Source organism: Diospyros lotus, chromosome 1 (assembly GCF_014633365.1).
Source record: "Diospyros lotus cultivar Yz01 chromosome 1, ASM1463336v1, whole genome shotgun sequence".
In the NCBI taxonomy this organism is placed as follows: Eukaryota; Viridiplantae; Streptophyta; class Magnoliopsida; order Ericales; family Ebenaceae; genus Diospyros; species Diospyros lotus.
This window is the reverse complement of record NC_068338.1, coordinates 48,955,008-48,970,818: the sequence shown is the minus strand read 5'-3', so window position 1 is coordinate 48,970,818 and position 15,811 is coordinate 48,955,008. Positions and strand designations below refer to the sequence as shown.

At 35.9% G+C, this 15,811-nt stretch overlaps 2 protein-coding genes across 2 annotated transcripts in view; both read left to right on the top strand.

The window, feature by feature from the left end:
- LOC127807239 (uncharacterized) overlaps positions 1-9,047 on the top strand; it is a 30,612-nt gene extending 21,565 nt beyond the window's left edge. The window contains exons 9-21 of the mRNA XM_052344927.1: positions 331-470; positions 564-674; positions 862-978; positions 1,121-1,210; positions 1,770-1,823; positions 2,024-2,098; positions 2,279-2,354; positions 2,505-2,604; positions 2,967-3,036; positions 3,915-3,988; positions 4,713-4,816; positions 6,896-7,144; positions 8,548-9,047. Coding sequence (XP_052200887.1) covers positions 331-470; positions 564-674; positions 862-978; positions 1,121-1,210; positions 1,770-1,823; positions 2,024-2,098; positions 2,279-2,354; positions 2,505-2,604; positions 2,967-3,036; positions 3,915-3,988; positions 4,713-4,816; positions 6,896-7,144; positions 8,548-8,828 — 1,541 coding nt within the window. The 3' untranslated portion in view covers positions 8,829-9,047. The remainder of the gene's footprint in view (positions 1-330; positions 471-563; positions 675-861; positions 979-1,120; positions 1,211-1,769; positions 1,824-2,023; positions 2,099-2,278; positions 2,355-2,504; positions 2,605-2,966; positions 3,037-3,914; positions 3,989-4,712; positions 4,817-6,895; positions 7,145-8,547) is intronic.
- Positions 9,048-10,074: 1,027 nt separating this feature from the next.
- On the top strand, positions 10,075-15,692 carry LOC127798783 (uncharacterized). Its single transcript, XM_052332388.1, has 5 exons — positions 10,075-10,556; positions 11,893-12,826; positions 14,152-14,247; positions 14,550-14,686; positions 15,218-15,692. The coding sequence occupies exons 1-5, from the start codon at positions 10,300-10,302 to the stop codon at positions 15,399-15,401; spliced, it is 1,608 nt and encodes a 535-aa protein (XP_052188348.1). The 5' UTR covers positions 10,075-10,299; the 3' UTR covers positions 15,402-15,692.
- Positions 15,693-15,811: the final 119 nt, after the last annotated feature.

Here is a 15,811-nt window from a genome sequence, read left to right as displayed (position 1 = left end):
ACTTTTCACTTCAATTACAATGTATAGTTACGATGTATTAATGGATGTGATTCATGTGAATGTTAAAATGTTTGGAAATATTTACTCATGATGCAACTTTTTCTTATTGGCTATTGTCAGGATGTAAGAGTTCTAATTACGTTCATTCATTTCTCTTTCTTGTTAGCTTTCCTCATCACATATTTATTTGATCCATTTTGATTTATGTTTGGGTCATCTTAACACCCCCCCCCCCCCCCCCCCCAAACAATGATTAAATATTATCAATATTTCTCTTCTATTCCCTTCATTTTTCTGCATTTAATAATAGAAGCAAATTGTTATTGCCAGAATATTTCCAAAATAAGTTGGTAGACACCATTCATTTTATGGAAATCCTGAATTTGAAAGACAGTGTTGAGAAGGATACTTTCTTCCGCAAGCTCCCCACCCTAGCAGAACAGCTCCCTCGCGAAATTGTGCTGAAAAAGGTATCTTAGCTTTCTAATATGACCTGGTAAATATTTCAGTTTGTTTCAGTGCTTGCCAATTCAAAGTCATTATCTGTTGTCTCATCTGTGCAGTTGCTTCCTTTATTAGCTTCTGCCCTAGAATTTGGTTCAGCTGCTGCCCCTGCATTGACTGCGCTGTTAAAAATGGGTTCATGGCTTTCACCAGAAGAATTCAGCAGTAAGGTCATACTCTTTCAGTTCCTCGCGGTGGCTTTTCTTTTCTGATAAGTAAAGAAGTTTGTTCTTTTTATTAGGTTCACAATTCTAATAATTGTTCAACCATTTGGTTTCTTCTTAAATTAGTTGATATTTTGATTATTTTCCTTTCTTAGCATCTTATTCTCTATAATCTTATCTACGTTCATTTCAGGTATTACCAACTATTGTTAAACTCTTTGCCTCCAATGACCGGGCTATTCGAGTTAGTCTTCTGCAGCATATTGATCAATATGGAGAGTCGCTATCATCACAAATTGTTGATGAGCAAGTATGCATTCAGGATAAATGATTGTTCTGTCTTCTTAAGATTCAACTAATTCTGATAATTTAAGTCCTGTACATAAATTTTAATGGCCCTTTTCATTATAGAGCTGGACATCCTAAAATATATCCATGATGCTCTGTTTTAGGTTTACCCTCATGTTGCTACTGGGTTTTCTGACACATCTGCTTTCCTGCGAGAGTTGACTCTTAAATCCATGCTTGTTCTGGCTCCTAAGGTGCGTGTATCTTTCACTTTTGGTAGCAATAGTTGGTTCTCTTTTCATGATATTTGTTTGAACAACCTTCTATGTGTTTGAGAAATAATTGACATAGAGGGTTTTTAGAACGTGAAGTTGGTTAGTGGTGTATATGTGTTCTTAAAGCTTCCACATTGGGACCATGCTTGCTGATATCTCATTGCTAACATCAGCAATCATGGTCTATTGGCTGTGTTTCCGATTTCAACTCTTGGAAACAAGGCTAGGGCCCTAAATGCCAAATTATGATAGCTCTATCAAATTGTTATTAGTATGTGGTATTGCTGAGTTGCAAAGAATAGGTATATTTCATTATGGACTGGTCAATATATTTCCTTTCTTATTATCCATATTAAAAATGTTACTGGCTTATGTTTTCATTTCTTGTATGCATGCTTTTTTATATCCTGAAAGTCCTCCACTTCCATATACTAGTTAAGAGATACCCTCCTATCATGCTATTCTGTTCATCTTAATGATGATTTCTGGTTTACAAGTCCTGTCTAAATACTGTTTTTTCTTTTTCCAACTTGTACAGCTGTCTCAACGCACTATCTCAGGGTCTCTTTTGAAGTATCTGTCTAAGCTACAGGTATTAAGTCTTCAATTTGTTGATTGAATCGTAGGGCATTAAAATTGATTTTCATTTACGTGCACAGGATATCCTTTTGAAGTACAGTTAACTTATTGTAATAACACCAATAGCTTGATGCAGTTGCAATTTCTTTTCATTTACCTGTAAATCTAGAACATGTTAAGTTTTGTCTTTTTTTCATGCTTACAATTATACAGGTTGATGAAGAACCAGCTATTAGAACAAATACCACTATACTGCTTGGGAATATTGCCAGCTATCTTAACGAAGGGGTTAGTGAGAGCTAGCTAGGTTTCTTTTTTATTTTACTTTTTTTCATTTTGACTTGCAGTATAGCTTTAATTTTGGATTCAACTTTGATTACATGCTAAATGTTCTATATAATAGTTCCTGTTTCATAAGATGTTTTCATTGTGTTAAGCATAACCAATAGATCTAGAACTGCATTGCAGACACGGAAGAGAGTTTTGATAAATGCATTCACAGTCCGTGCTTTGCGTGATACATTCTCTCCTGCCCGAGGGGCAGGTAAGAACCATCTGTCCTGGTTTCCTATGATTACTTTTGAATAGCCTTTATTAATTTCATTTCATATTCTTTTATATGGCTCTCTCTCTCTCTCTCTCTCTCTCTGTTTACACGTACTTTGACATGGTTTAACTATGCTTGGTGTGGCAGGTGTTATGGCTTTATGTGCCACCAGTTCTTATTATGATGACACTGAGATAGCAACCAGGATTCTGCCAAATATTGTTGTACTTATCATTGATCCTGACAGGTTATCTGTTTGTTTTGATAATTTTATTGTTAGATGTTTCTTTATTAATGTTTACCTTTTCAATATCTTTTTTTTTTTTTTTTTGTGATGATTTTGGCATCTTGAACAGATATCTCCCATCTCTTGGTATGGGTGTTGACAGATGTGTAGCACATGCCTAGGACCTTAACTTTAGGATTGTGATTATATTTGCCTCAACTTTAGGGATGAGTTTACATTCCTAAATCATCTCCACTTCTCTTTTTTGGATGTTAATTACTTCCTCGTTCTTGGTTTTATTTTCTACATTGGGTAATTGAAACACAAAAGCACACCCTTCTTTTTGGAGTATACATGATTCTGACTGCCCTTCTTTGGAACAGTGATGTTCGATCCAAGGCATTCCAAGCAGTTGACCAATTTTTGCAAATAGTGAAGCGGTGCCATGAAAAGGTCTGTTGCTGGTTTTCTTCCTTTTCTTGCTGTAGATTTCAGTCCATCCTCATCTTTTTTTCTTATCTTTTGGAGGCAAACTTAGTTTGAACATGTTTCAGAGGCTACAAGGCATTGTCTTCCCAAACAATAGATGGAATGTTACCTTGTGTTTGTCAAGATCTATTTCTTATCCAATTCGGCTTACATTTTCTTTATGTATGGTTTCTCAAGAGAAACAGCAAAGTTTTACTGTGACATGGCTTCCTTCCTTTGGCTTTCAAGATTATGCTATGCTACAGCATTGCACATCCTGTCCTTACCTTACCTGACAATTGCATTTATGAAATATGGATTTTCTACAGGAAGTTAAATGCCTTGATCCTTACTAAAAACACTTAGCATTAAAATGGTGCTTCCCTTCTTAGCAAAAAATTAAAAGGGTTAGAGAGGTTGTGGAATCAAATAGCCATACTACAGTGAGTTACAAAGTTGTTAATTCACCTTATATAAATCAGTTTGGCAATAGCACCGTTGGTAGTATTGACTAATATAGCAATGTTCTAGTTATCTATTTAATGCCTTTTCTCAGTGAACTCTTGGTTATATACCAAAGATACTGATTAATATTTGAACTAGCAGCATGAAAGAGTTAGAGAGAGACAGAGGAAAAAAAAAAAAACTTAAGCATATTGTCATGATTCGTACTACTTTCTGAAAAAAAAAAGAAAAGATTTTTACTAGCATAAAGTAGTATCTCTATGGGAAGACGAAGACTTAACTTCAAATAACTATAAGTTTTGGAGAATATGCCAACTGTAATGGTGATGTTGATTCTTGTTTTCCTTCTAAGATTGAATATGAATAACTGTTTTCTGTGTTTGTTGCCTTTTATGCAGTCAAATGCAGGGGATAGCACTGGGGAATCAAGTGGAGGAATCCCATCGATACCCGGAAATGCAAGTTTACTTGGGTAAGTTATTGCTATGCTAATAACTTGTGGGAGTCTTTCTTGTGTGGCTACACAAAAAGACCATCTTTGTTGTATGGCCTAGAATATTGGTGATTAAGTGCCAATATGTGTAAAATATGAGCATAGTTGAGATCGGAATGTTCTGGTGGATGTGCAATCATAGTGTCATACAAGAAAAGACAAAAAAATAAGTGAGATTGTATGAAATAAGAATTGGAGTGATACCTATTGGAGATAAGATGAAAAAGTCATGATTAAAATGGTTTGGACATATGAGAAGAAGACCAATAGAAGCACCTGTGAGCAAGTGGATGAAATGCAAAACATTTGTAGCAAAAGGGGGACAAGCAAACCAAAGAATGAAATGCAAAACATTTGTAGCAAAAGAGGGACAAGCAAACCAAAGAATGAAATGCAAAACATTTGTAGCAGAAGAGGGACAAGCAAACCAAAGAAAACTTAGCAGGGAATCTTTTGACATGACAGGATATAATAGCCTTACAAAGTGTATGGACATGAATAGAGACAGTTGGAGATCTAGAATTCATGTAGCCAATCCTATCTAGTGGGATTAAGGCTGGTGATTCTTGTTATTGTTCTAACTTGTGGGAGTCTTGTCCTTGCTGTCTTAACAAGATTGAAATATATATTCAACAAGTCATACCTTTTATGCTTGTTTGCCAAAAGATTTCACTTGATGCTGAAGGTCCCAACTGCAATGCAGGTGGGCCATGAGTTCCTTGACCCTCAAAGGAAAACCTTCTGAGCATACACATTCTGTGAATTCTAGTGCACCTCTTACTTCTTTGGTCTCCAATGACAACTCGGGTACGTTTGTCTGTTGATTACGTAATTGTTTCTTTATTTATTGTTCTTTAATTGTGGTTAAATGCTAATTTGCTTTTTCCTTGAGGGATTCATTTTTTGTTGCATGTCTGCCCGTTGGCTAGGTGTTCTTTTATAGGTTTGACATAAATGAAATGTTTCAAAATCATGATTGAAAGGCAAGTTTAGTTGTTTAAAGGGGAGTCTCCTATTTGTTTATTGTTGACAACAAATTAGAACAGCAGGAAAAAAGGTTACAATGCCTTTAGAAGTTAGAACAAAGATTCACCACATTGTTCGTATTTTGTTTTGTTCTTATCAAAAAGGAAATATTTTCTCCTAATGTTCCTTTTGTTCAACTGTATTTATTTGGAAGGGACATTGGCAATTTTGTTTTTGGTTTTATTTTTGGCTTGAATCATGCTAGATGTACATCATTTTTGTACATCTTGGGCTACACAAAGGGGTATTATGACCAAAATACCCCTTGCCTCCATACGTCTCACGTCGCCTCCATACGCAGTGGCAGAGCCAAAAAATATTTTCAGTGAGGGCAAAATTTATTTAAAGAAAAAAATAATAAATAATATAAATATATTAAAAATTAGTATAAACCAGAAAGCCGATCAAAATTTTCTCATCATTAATGGAGGGCCAAGGCCCAGTGAGGGCCATGGCCTGCACTGGGCCTATGCTGGCTCCGTCCCCTGTCCATACATCTCACGTACCTTTATGGGCTCATGAGGATATTTTTGTCATTGGTACACTTTGTGTACACTTGGGCTACACAAAGGTATACCAATAGCATTATTCTTTTGGCTTTGTGTGATGTCAAATAAAGAATACCTCAAGTAGAATTGAGCGTTAATATGGACATTTAGAAAAAGGGGAACTGCTATACGAAACCTCAACCTTATAATTGAGCAACAGTGGCAATGAAAGAAATTAAGCCATAGAAATCTGAAAATAGTTCGATTCAATTGAATATGCGATTGACCACTTCTTCCATAAGTGGCCTGATAATTTATTATTTTGTTGAAAATTGTCTCAAATTCGAACTTTTATTTTTTTAAAATGATGATCTATAACCATAGAAGGTATTAAAGGGTGTTACTACCGATGTACAAAAGAAGAGGGTCAGACAAAAAAATAAGGATCCTCTATTTATCAAAATGCTTTCACACTGGAAATTCATGCATACAATCCAAAAGTTGATTCTAGGAAGGTTCAACACCTCCAAAAAAAAAAAAATTATACAAAAGGTATAGAGAGGCCTACTTGTAACAACCTGGCCAGCTGGTGGCACGTTACCAATCCAAAATCTTAGGGAATTTTTTCTCCGTTTATTTATTCAATTTCCCCTTTACCCGACTAGAGTTAACCACCCAAGTTGTTTTTTATTTCTTAGCTGCCCAGGTTTACAATTGTCTGATGCTTTAAATGGGTTCTTGTGTTTGATTAGGGTTCGAAAACTGCTGAAACCAGTAGGAGGGTGTCTTCATTTACAAAATTTTCAAAAACTTATTCTCTTTCTTCAATATAAACAGAAACAAACGAGGCTAAAATTTGGAAGGTTGATGTTTGACTAAGCCTCCAGGAGAAGTTTGTATTAAATTGATAATTATTTATTTTGGATGCTTGGTGTATATGCAAAACTCTTATTCTTTCAACAACAAACTCATTTTAATTAAAATTTATGCCGTTTATTCTTCTGCATCTTCCATTTTTACTAAGTGAACTTGTTGGTAATAATTGCCTCCCCCACCTTAGCCCACTCTTTTTGTATTTGAGCCCCTGGGTGCTGGTAGATTGGAAATGGGATTAGATTAATTTTCACATAATGGGACTGTTATAGATTGCTTGTATCAGTAGCAAAAAAGACAGAGCCAAGAATAGATTCTTTTAGTTGTTTTTTGACCTAGTTTCTAGGCAGGTATTTGTGCATGCAACATTTTGGATGATGCAGTTGTTTCACTTGCACTTTCCCCCCCTTTCTTGAAAGCTATTTCAATCTCTAGATGTAATTGATGTATTGACTCCATAAGTTAATATTTCAGTTTTACTTTCTTGCAATGACTACAGAGATGGATAGTTCTCGTGCAATGCCAGTCCATGTAAATTCCAGTTCAGATACAGCAGATCAACCTGCTCCTGTGTCCCCTACATCAACTGATGGCTGGGGAGAACTTGAAAATGGACTTCATGAAGAGCATGAAAGCGATAAAGATGGATGGGATGATATTGAGCCACTTGAGGAGCCAAAGCCATCTCCAGCTCTTGCAAACATTCAAGCAGCACAAAAGCGGCCTGTCTCACAGCCCAAACCACCAGGTAATAACATCCTTTTCACTTGTAGTAGGGCTTATTTGCAAACATTAACTTCAATAAGACACATTAACAGTAATTTGTGCCGCATTATCTTGACTGTATGATCAAAATGGAGGTACCAACTAAAAATGTATGTTCATGAACAATCTTATAGATAGTTTAAGAAACTTGATGAAAATGTTTGAGCAAGTGTATCTGCATGAATATGTATTTTATGGTACACTTCTGCACAAGTTGCCCTAAAATAGCAGATATGGTCCAGGTACCTAAATCAATGGCCGGTGGTGTTTACAGCCATATTCTTGAACCTCTCACAGTTGATCAATAAATACAATTCTGAACTAAACTTGCTAATTTGTTCTCTAGTTAAAGAAACCTTTTCTTTTGGTCAGTGGAGGCAATGGTGAAGAAAATAAGAAATCAAAGGAAATCCCTCAGGAGTCAGGACAGCAGTCCCCACAAAATAAACAAAGTAGAGGAAACCTTATGCTTCATTACCCTTTGCAAAACACCCATATATTTTATGGGAGGTTGGACCATAATTTCTTTAGGATAAGGTATAGTTGATGGTGTTTTTGGTGTTTTTAAAGCATAATTGCTTTTTACTAAAAGAAATTAAAAAAGTAATGTTTTGTCAAGAACAACTTTGCTTTTAAAGCACAGTCGAAACTTAAAAAAAAAAGAAGGTTAAGTTGCTTTAAATAAAAAGCAAGAACCACCTATTTTAAATTAAAAGTAAAATAGCTTATGGGACTGACTATTTAAAAAAAAGAAATAGATAATTTTTCTCTTTAATTTTAAGCATGTATGAAAAGTCATTAACGTCTTTCATACTACTGCATCTAATTTGACTAGTGAATTACTTACTTTTTTGTGTGTAATAAATGACATATTTCCATGCTATTTTATTTAGTTATCTCAGGAGCATGTTGAGTTTATAATTTTGTAATATCACTTTAAATATTATAAATAATTTAGTATAAAATATTTGTTTATAATGCTTATTTAATATACCATTATCATTTATAGTTATTTTGCATATCTATGTCACGACAGAAAATATTAACCTAGCAATTATTACTTAGCATTCAACATTGATAAACTCAGTAATATACTTTACTTATCAAATATTACCTTTATGACTGCTTTTGCAACACAACACAACACAGCAAATAGCCAAACAAGCCCTTATTCTTGAATCTCTTGTTTTTGTTTTCTTTTGGGTTTTGTGTGCCTGGAAATCCTGGATGCATTTAGGACCCTAATCTACAACTATTCCTATAGACCTGCCTCTGTATTTGTTTATTCTTTTGGTTGGCTGCGGGCTTGTTTAATTTCAGATCTACCTTTTATTGTCATGTTCAGTTTTTGATGGAATTTCTAATGAGACCAATCTGTTCACTCAGTTACAAGTCTGCGTCCCAAAACTGCAGCGAAGGCTACCAAAGAGGAAGACGATGACTTGTGGGGTTCGATAGCTGCCCCTCCTCCAAAAACAGGATCAAAACCTTTGAATGTGAAATCAAGTGTATCGGTTGACGATGATGATCCGTGGGCTGCCATTGCTGCTCCCCTGCCCACTACAAAGGCGAAGCCTTTATCAGCTGGGCGAGGACGAGGCGCCAAACCTGCGGCACCAAGATTGGGTGCTCAGAGGATAAACCGGACATCCTCATCTGGAATGTAGAGAACAATGGAATTAGGGAAGGAAAGGAAGAGAGAGGGAGTGAACAGATTTAACTGAATTTTGTACATTTGTTTGTTCTTCTTGATATTGAGTTTTCGTATCACAAATATAATGAAATTGGGGATCATCGTCGTCCGTAGCCTGTATTTTATCCAACATATTATTTGATTTGTAATATGATTTTTTTTTTTTTCCATCCAATCCATATTCTTTGCTCCGAATGTACTTTTTTTTGACCCTTCCTTAGCTAAAAAACAGTTGCAAATACTGTTTTGTATTTCCTCCTTGACCCAACCAAGCTCATGATTTGTGCTATTAACTCCATGTTCTTTTGTGGGTTTGGCGCCGCTTGTTCTGGCGTTGAATCGGGCAGCTTTTTTCCCTGAAGAGCCGGCAAAAACCAAAAAAGAGAAAAAAATAAAAACAAGTCATGAGCACAACACGAATCTATTGTGGTTCTATTTTGGGACGGTGTCTCAGCACCATCTTCTAACTCATTTTGATAAAATATTTTGTTGGTTTTCCTTGGGAAAAGTTGCACGTGATAAGTCGAACTTATTTTCCATCCATTTATCATGTATTCTAAATATCTGTCATTAATTGGTAAGATGTTTGCATTTATTCCCATTAATTAATGAATTTTTGTAAAATAAAATACCACTTTCTTGTATCCTTAATTAGGACATAGAATAGAAGAATCATATATTTTTCTTTTTTGCTCAGTAACGTATTTTGTTTCCCAATTATGTATAACAGTCTTTACTTAATTCTTGTTTTATTATACATTAATTTTGTCCTAAAATTTTTAAACTCATCACTACATTAAGTGGTAACGGTATTTCCCATTACAAGTCAAGTCATAATTATACCTCAACCTTAGTGTTGCCTAACTCTATTATTTCCCTTTTCCTTCCTTCAAAACGAATGTCTTCCTTTTTTTTTTTTTTAAAAAAAAATATATTAAAATAAGTAAAAATTTGAACTCTGAATCGTATTCAAAGACCCTTAAAATTGTATATATATATATATTAAAAATATTATTTAAATATTCACATATATATATTAATATATTATATTTTATATAATATTAGTATAAATATATAAAGTATTAATACATAAATATTATTAAAAATATGACAAAGTGAGTATCAAATAATATTTGTACGCAAATATCTCACACAGAGGGGGGGGCGGGGGGGTGGGGGGGCTCTGCTATAATATACAGTAAGATCCCTCCCTGATTCCTAACAAGTTAAAATCCGTCCGTATATATTTGTGTATGTATATAACAGTAATTTGAGAAACGCCACCATCGTTGTCCTCCTGGCGCCTGCATTGATCTCATTTCTTCTTCATTCTTTCCCCTACCTAGATATATAGCTAGTTTCAGACAAACTGATATTATATATATATATATATATAGAGAGAGAGAGAGAGAGAGAGAGAGAGGGAGAGGAAGGGAGGGAGAGAGATGAGAGAGAGAGGAAACTGTCGGTGTAATTGGTACAGCATTGTAGGGATTCTGGTGGTGACGATGAGCTGCTGGATCAAAGCTGCGAGGGCTTCGATCCATGAATACAATAGGGAGCCTTTCATTCCTCGCTTCAATTCGTTCTTCGTTCACGGCGGCAGCGAGGGGCTCTACGCTTCTCAGGAATTGGACTCTTCCAAACACACTTCCTCTCAGCCAGATAAACCCCCGCCCCTCAATGGCAAATCCTTCATCAGGTATAATAACAATTAGTCGCTCAATATTCCTTTTTCTTTTTTGTTTTTCGTTTCGTTAAGTAATTAATTAACGTTGCTTCTAAAGATTATTTCTGAGTGATGGTCGATGGATGTCTCTGTTTATGATAGACATTTTGGGAAAGGTTTTGCGTGTTTGGAATTTCAATTATTTATGTTTTGACTAGTAGCGGTTTTTCCATTTATCTGCTTCATGAGTACATGTGTATCTGCACTTGATGGAAAAAGTTCCTTCAGATCTTAAAAGATTGGCAATGTTAAGGAAAATAAAGGAACTAATTTATAGATAAAAATATGGAGGAAGAAATTAAAGCTTCACGAGGTAATGGAATTCAATAGACTTAGATGTGTACTGCCAAAGATAGTGTGCTTGGCCAGGCTGTTTGAAGAGATCATGCAAACTTAGAACAGCTCTCCAAAAAATGAAATCTCTAGAAGCATTTTCTTTTTCTTTTCTTAAACTAAGTCGCACATGACATGGATAGTTTCAACGTGTTCCTGAGTGATTCATCATAGACTAAGTTGCAAAGCTTGCAATTTGGCTTCACAAGACGAGATCAAGAATCGATTTTTTTCTTATTTGTTTGTCTGAGTGTGCTAGTCCACATGTATGTAGTGACTGAAAGTGGTACCTGTTGTTGCATGAACCTTGATGAATAAAATTCATGCCATATAGCAGTGATGAAAGATTACCAATAAAGTTATTTTTAGTTCATGGAAGCTATTCTTGCGTGCTTGACTGTGAGTGTCTGTCTCTTACAAAGTTCAAATATCTGAAGATTTTTTTAGCTCCCCATTGTCGTTTTCCATGAACGTAGTATTCCAACATGACAGCTTTTCTTGTTCAATGCCTGGATGTTTCTGCCAGTTCATATAGCACCTACTTTATTTCACAATTACTGTTTTAGTCAATGAGCTTTTCTAAAATTCCAGCATGGACCTGCTAGGAGATCATTGATATGATATGATTCAAACTACATCTCTATCTCATGACACTAACACATCTTTGAATGAGGTTGATTTCCTTATTTTTCTATTCATTGTTGGAAAATAATTAATTGGTGATATGGTATTGTAGCTAGCATTTTGTTCTGAAACCTGCAGTTGTATTTCATCAGGAATGATTACAACTAGGACCAAATTACTTGGGTGAGAATATCTAACTAAAAATATATGGTCAAAATATGGTTAAATTTGATTATAGTACTGAGTCCATTTAATTTTGAGTAAACATGATACCCCATTATGGATTTGTTTCCAAACATGTCTTAAAGACTTTTTTTCAAGCATTTATCTGTTTTTCGCTTCATGATTTCAGGTTTGAGTCAATCACATTTACGAGAACAACAGAAGCCACCAACAAACAGAATGACATGCAGCAAAAGACAGGGTTGGTTGAAGCTATTATAGTTGAGGTCAAAGACAGGTACAAGGTTGGGGGTTCTTACTTAAATTCTGATGCAATATGTTGCACTCCTGCTCTTGCCAAAGATGGGGCCTGCAATGTTGGAGAGGTTATTATCCGCCAGGACCCAGATAAACCTGGCTGGCCAAGACGAATCCAGACTTTCTTTGATGGGAAAAATGAAGAGGCTAAAATGGTGCCTCAGACTGTTGAGATAAATAGTACTGGCATGTACTATCTGTATTTTATGTTTTGCGATCCTGAACTCCAGGTCACACTAATCAGTGGAAGAACAGTTTGGAGAAACCCAGAAGGTTATCTACCTGGAAAAATGGCTCCCCTGATGACATTTTATGGTTTCATGTCTCTAGTGTATCTTGTTCTTGGTCTCATATGGTTTCTTCACTTTGTACAGTATTGGAAAGATATAATACAATTACACTACCACATCACAGCTGTAATTGGTCTGGGAATGTGTGAAATGGCTCTATGGTATTTCGAATATGCAAATTTTAATGCTACTGGAAGCAGGCCAATGGGAATAACCATGTGGGCAGTTACCTTCAGTGCTATCAAGAAAACTGTCTCACGTCTTCTTCTTTTAGTGGTATCAATGGGTTATGGTGTTGTCCGGCCCACCCTTGGTGGTATAACTGCAAAAGTGCTTCTTCTTGGTGTGATTTACTTTGTGGCTTCAGAAGCTCTTGAGCTGGTTGAACATTTGGGAAATATTAATGACTTTTCGGGGAAAACAAGGCTTTTTCTGGTGTTACCCGTTGCTATATTGGATGCCTGCTTTATTGTTTGGATCTTTTCATCATTGTCAAAGACCCTAGAGAAGCTGCAGGTATTGTTAATATTTGTTTCTTATTATTACCAAGTTACCATAAAAGCCATTTTAAGGAAATAGAAAGCCCGTTGTGTCTTCCATTAATGTCCAATAGTTGTTCATGTTGCAAAGTCCACCAAGCCATCATTTACATGTCTTGTGCAAATGCGATTCTTATAACCTACTAAACGCGAACCTAACTGTGTCTTGCTTTGTATTGACGCCAAGGCCTGATATAAGCTTCACTCACTGCTCAAATCATGGCAAATATCTATGCAGGTGCTCTGCTGTATAACTGTAGATGTGACTGATGAATAATTAGTTAGTTTCACTTTTTCTGTAAGTACTGCCGTACTGGGTATGGGAAATGTTGTTTTGAGTGCTAAACAGCACTAAGATTCCACAGGAGAGTGGAAATAAAAATTTGACTGGAAGGTTTGTTGTTTAACTTTTAAAAAGCTGAAAATGCCTTCTGTCTAAATGCAATTCTGAAAGATTGGTGAACAATTGAATAAAAGGTCTCAACAGTTAAATGAGATTGTGGGGTTTCAATTTAATATCACTTGCAAACACTTTTGCAGTGCAAATAACAGTTAAAATCAGGTCATGATTGACTCATCTGCTTGCTAGTGTTGTGCATCTATGGTATTTGGCACAATAGACTATGCAATAGCTCGTAGATGGAACATGAATCTTATTAATACATTTATCTAGCTGTACAGCACACACATGCTTTGGTGAGAGATACTTCGTTTTTTTTTTAATCTGTACATGATACATTACTTCTCTGTATCGTATATAGTAGTGTTTGCAAAATAGATATTGACGATATTTATTAGTGTAGTCCAGGTTCCATTCAGTTCTGCCACTTAAACCATGCTTAAGCGGCAGCTTATTTATTATTTTCTTTCATTGTTTTATTGGATTTCTTGATTTTGACTTCTATGAGTATCCAGTTGTATCTGTCGTCTATGGTAAAGCCATCACAGATTACCAGATGGTTGCTTCCAGCTTGTCTCACCTGGACTCAGTTGGGGTCACATAGTTTGTTAAAACATTGATTTGATGTCTTTGTCTTGTTATTAACCATTCTATTTTATGGTGATTCTACTATGACATTAGTGAATTTTGTACAAGTACATAAAACTGTTATCTGGTTAGTGATGTTTCAGACAATGCCTGCAAGATGAGAAAAGTTACAGAAATGTCCTTAATCCTTTGGCTTTGTTCTGTGTAATTGTATTTCATCTGTCTCGCTAAACCTCAGATTCAGAATTACATTTCGTCCATGGTGCAAATGTTGACTTTGTCTTTCCCTTCTTGTTTGCCTGCTTAAACCACAGATACGGAGAAGCATGGCCAAACTCGAGTTGTACCGCAAGTTTACCAACGCTCTGGCAGTATCAGTTCTACTCTCTGTTGCTTGGATTGGTTATGAGGTAATTTTCTGTTCCTTTTTATTTCCCCTTCCTCCAGTTTTATTTAGCTGACTGATTTGATGAAACAGAGACGCAATAACAGTGTAACCCAATAGATTCTGCCCTTGTTTCCAGATGTGGTTGACAAGTTAGTAAAATCTCCAGATTTGACTGATTTGGCTCTTAATATTTCGTTATTCCCGGGGGTTTGGAGTGATCACCGTGTAGATGCTAGCTCTGCTATTCTCTGGCTTTGTTTTCCTGTTTAATTATAATAAGATCAGAATTTGACATATTTAAGCTTCTCCTTTTACATTGTTCAGTTGTACTTCAACGCAACTGACCCATTGAGCGAATTGTGGCAAAGAGCATGGATCATCCCAGCCTTTTGGACTGTGCTGGCATTTCAACTTTTGTTGGTGATATGCATTCTCTGGGCTCCTTCACATAATCCAACAAGGTATTTTTCTATAATATCTGCTTATGGAGTGGACCTAATCAACCCATAAAGAAGCCGTTTGAATATCATCAACTCAACGGGAGTTTCTTTGCTAGCAAGTCTGTATGTGCAGCAATTACCCGTCCTACATAGTGTTAACTCAATTAATGAGTCGATCAACCTTTGGCACTGGCATCACTCCCGCAAGTTTATACTTAAAAAACATTTTTTTTTCTTGCATCTAAAGCAATGACGATCGACATACCTAAATTGATTAATGATACTCACTACATAAAATAGTAAGCGCCAATGGTAAAAGGGCTGTCATGTTATCTTAAAGGGAAAGGTGTAGACAAGAGTCCAAATTCTCATTGTTCTTCAATTATTTTAGCATTTGACTGTAAGTAGGTGGGTGATACTGAACCCAACTGTAAGGGCCATAGCTATTGTAGCACAATTGTAAAAGGCTGACATGGAATCTTATCTACCTGTAGCACAATTGTCATTGTTCATCATTTGACTGTAAATTCCTAATAATGTGGGCCTGTGCAGGTATGCATACTCAGAAGAGACTATTGATGACCTTGACGAGGAGGGTATCTCATTGACTGGCAGTGCTATAATGGTGGCTGGAGATCTAGCAACCAAACTGGAAAGAAAGGAAAGGAAGTTGTCAATTGCAGCAGATCCCGTGTTTGGGCTGGGAGAAGACCTTGAGGAGGACAAGAGAGAGTGACAATCTGTCCTTCCTTCTACAATTTTAATTTTGCTCATGGATCAGGAGTTCTGTTTAGATTTTCATTTATACTCTGCCGAATGTAAAAAGCATAGAAGCAAAAGGCAATAAAATGGCTACTGGCTGATTTGCCTGCACCAATAGCTCTTTTGCAATGTTCTTCAGGCTGTATTTTATAATAGACAGGCGTGTTTAAATGGGAGGCAGATGATGTAGGTGAGATAAGTATAAGCAGATAATTGGAGTAGATGCTTTATTAGAAGCCATTAGTCGTATCAGCCAATTTGATTAGCTGTTTGCTTGACGTTTATTCATGCATTTATCCTCAGTTTCAGCAGTACACTATATTTCTTGATGTTTGCTGATGATGAGATCAAGATGTAAATAAGAATTCAACATGCTGTTATATG

Excerpts from the sequence above, each read along its gene's own strand:
- LOC127798783 (XM_052332388.1), top strand. The coding sequence starts at position 10,300 with ATGAGAGAGAGAGGAAACTGTCGGTGTAATTGGTACAGCATTGTAGGG. Across the intron at positions 10,557-11,892 it reads AATGGCAAATCCTTCATCAG|GTTTGAGTCAATCACATTTA; the intron begins GTATAATAACAA and ends TCATGATTTCAG. Across the intron at positions 14,687-15,217 it reads CCTTCACATAATCCAACAAG|GTATGCATACTCAGAAGAGA; the intron begins GTATTTTTCTAT and ends GGGCCTGTGCAG.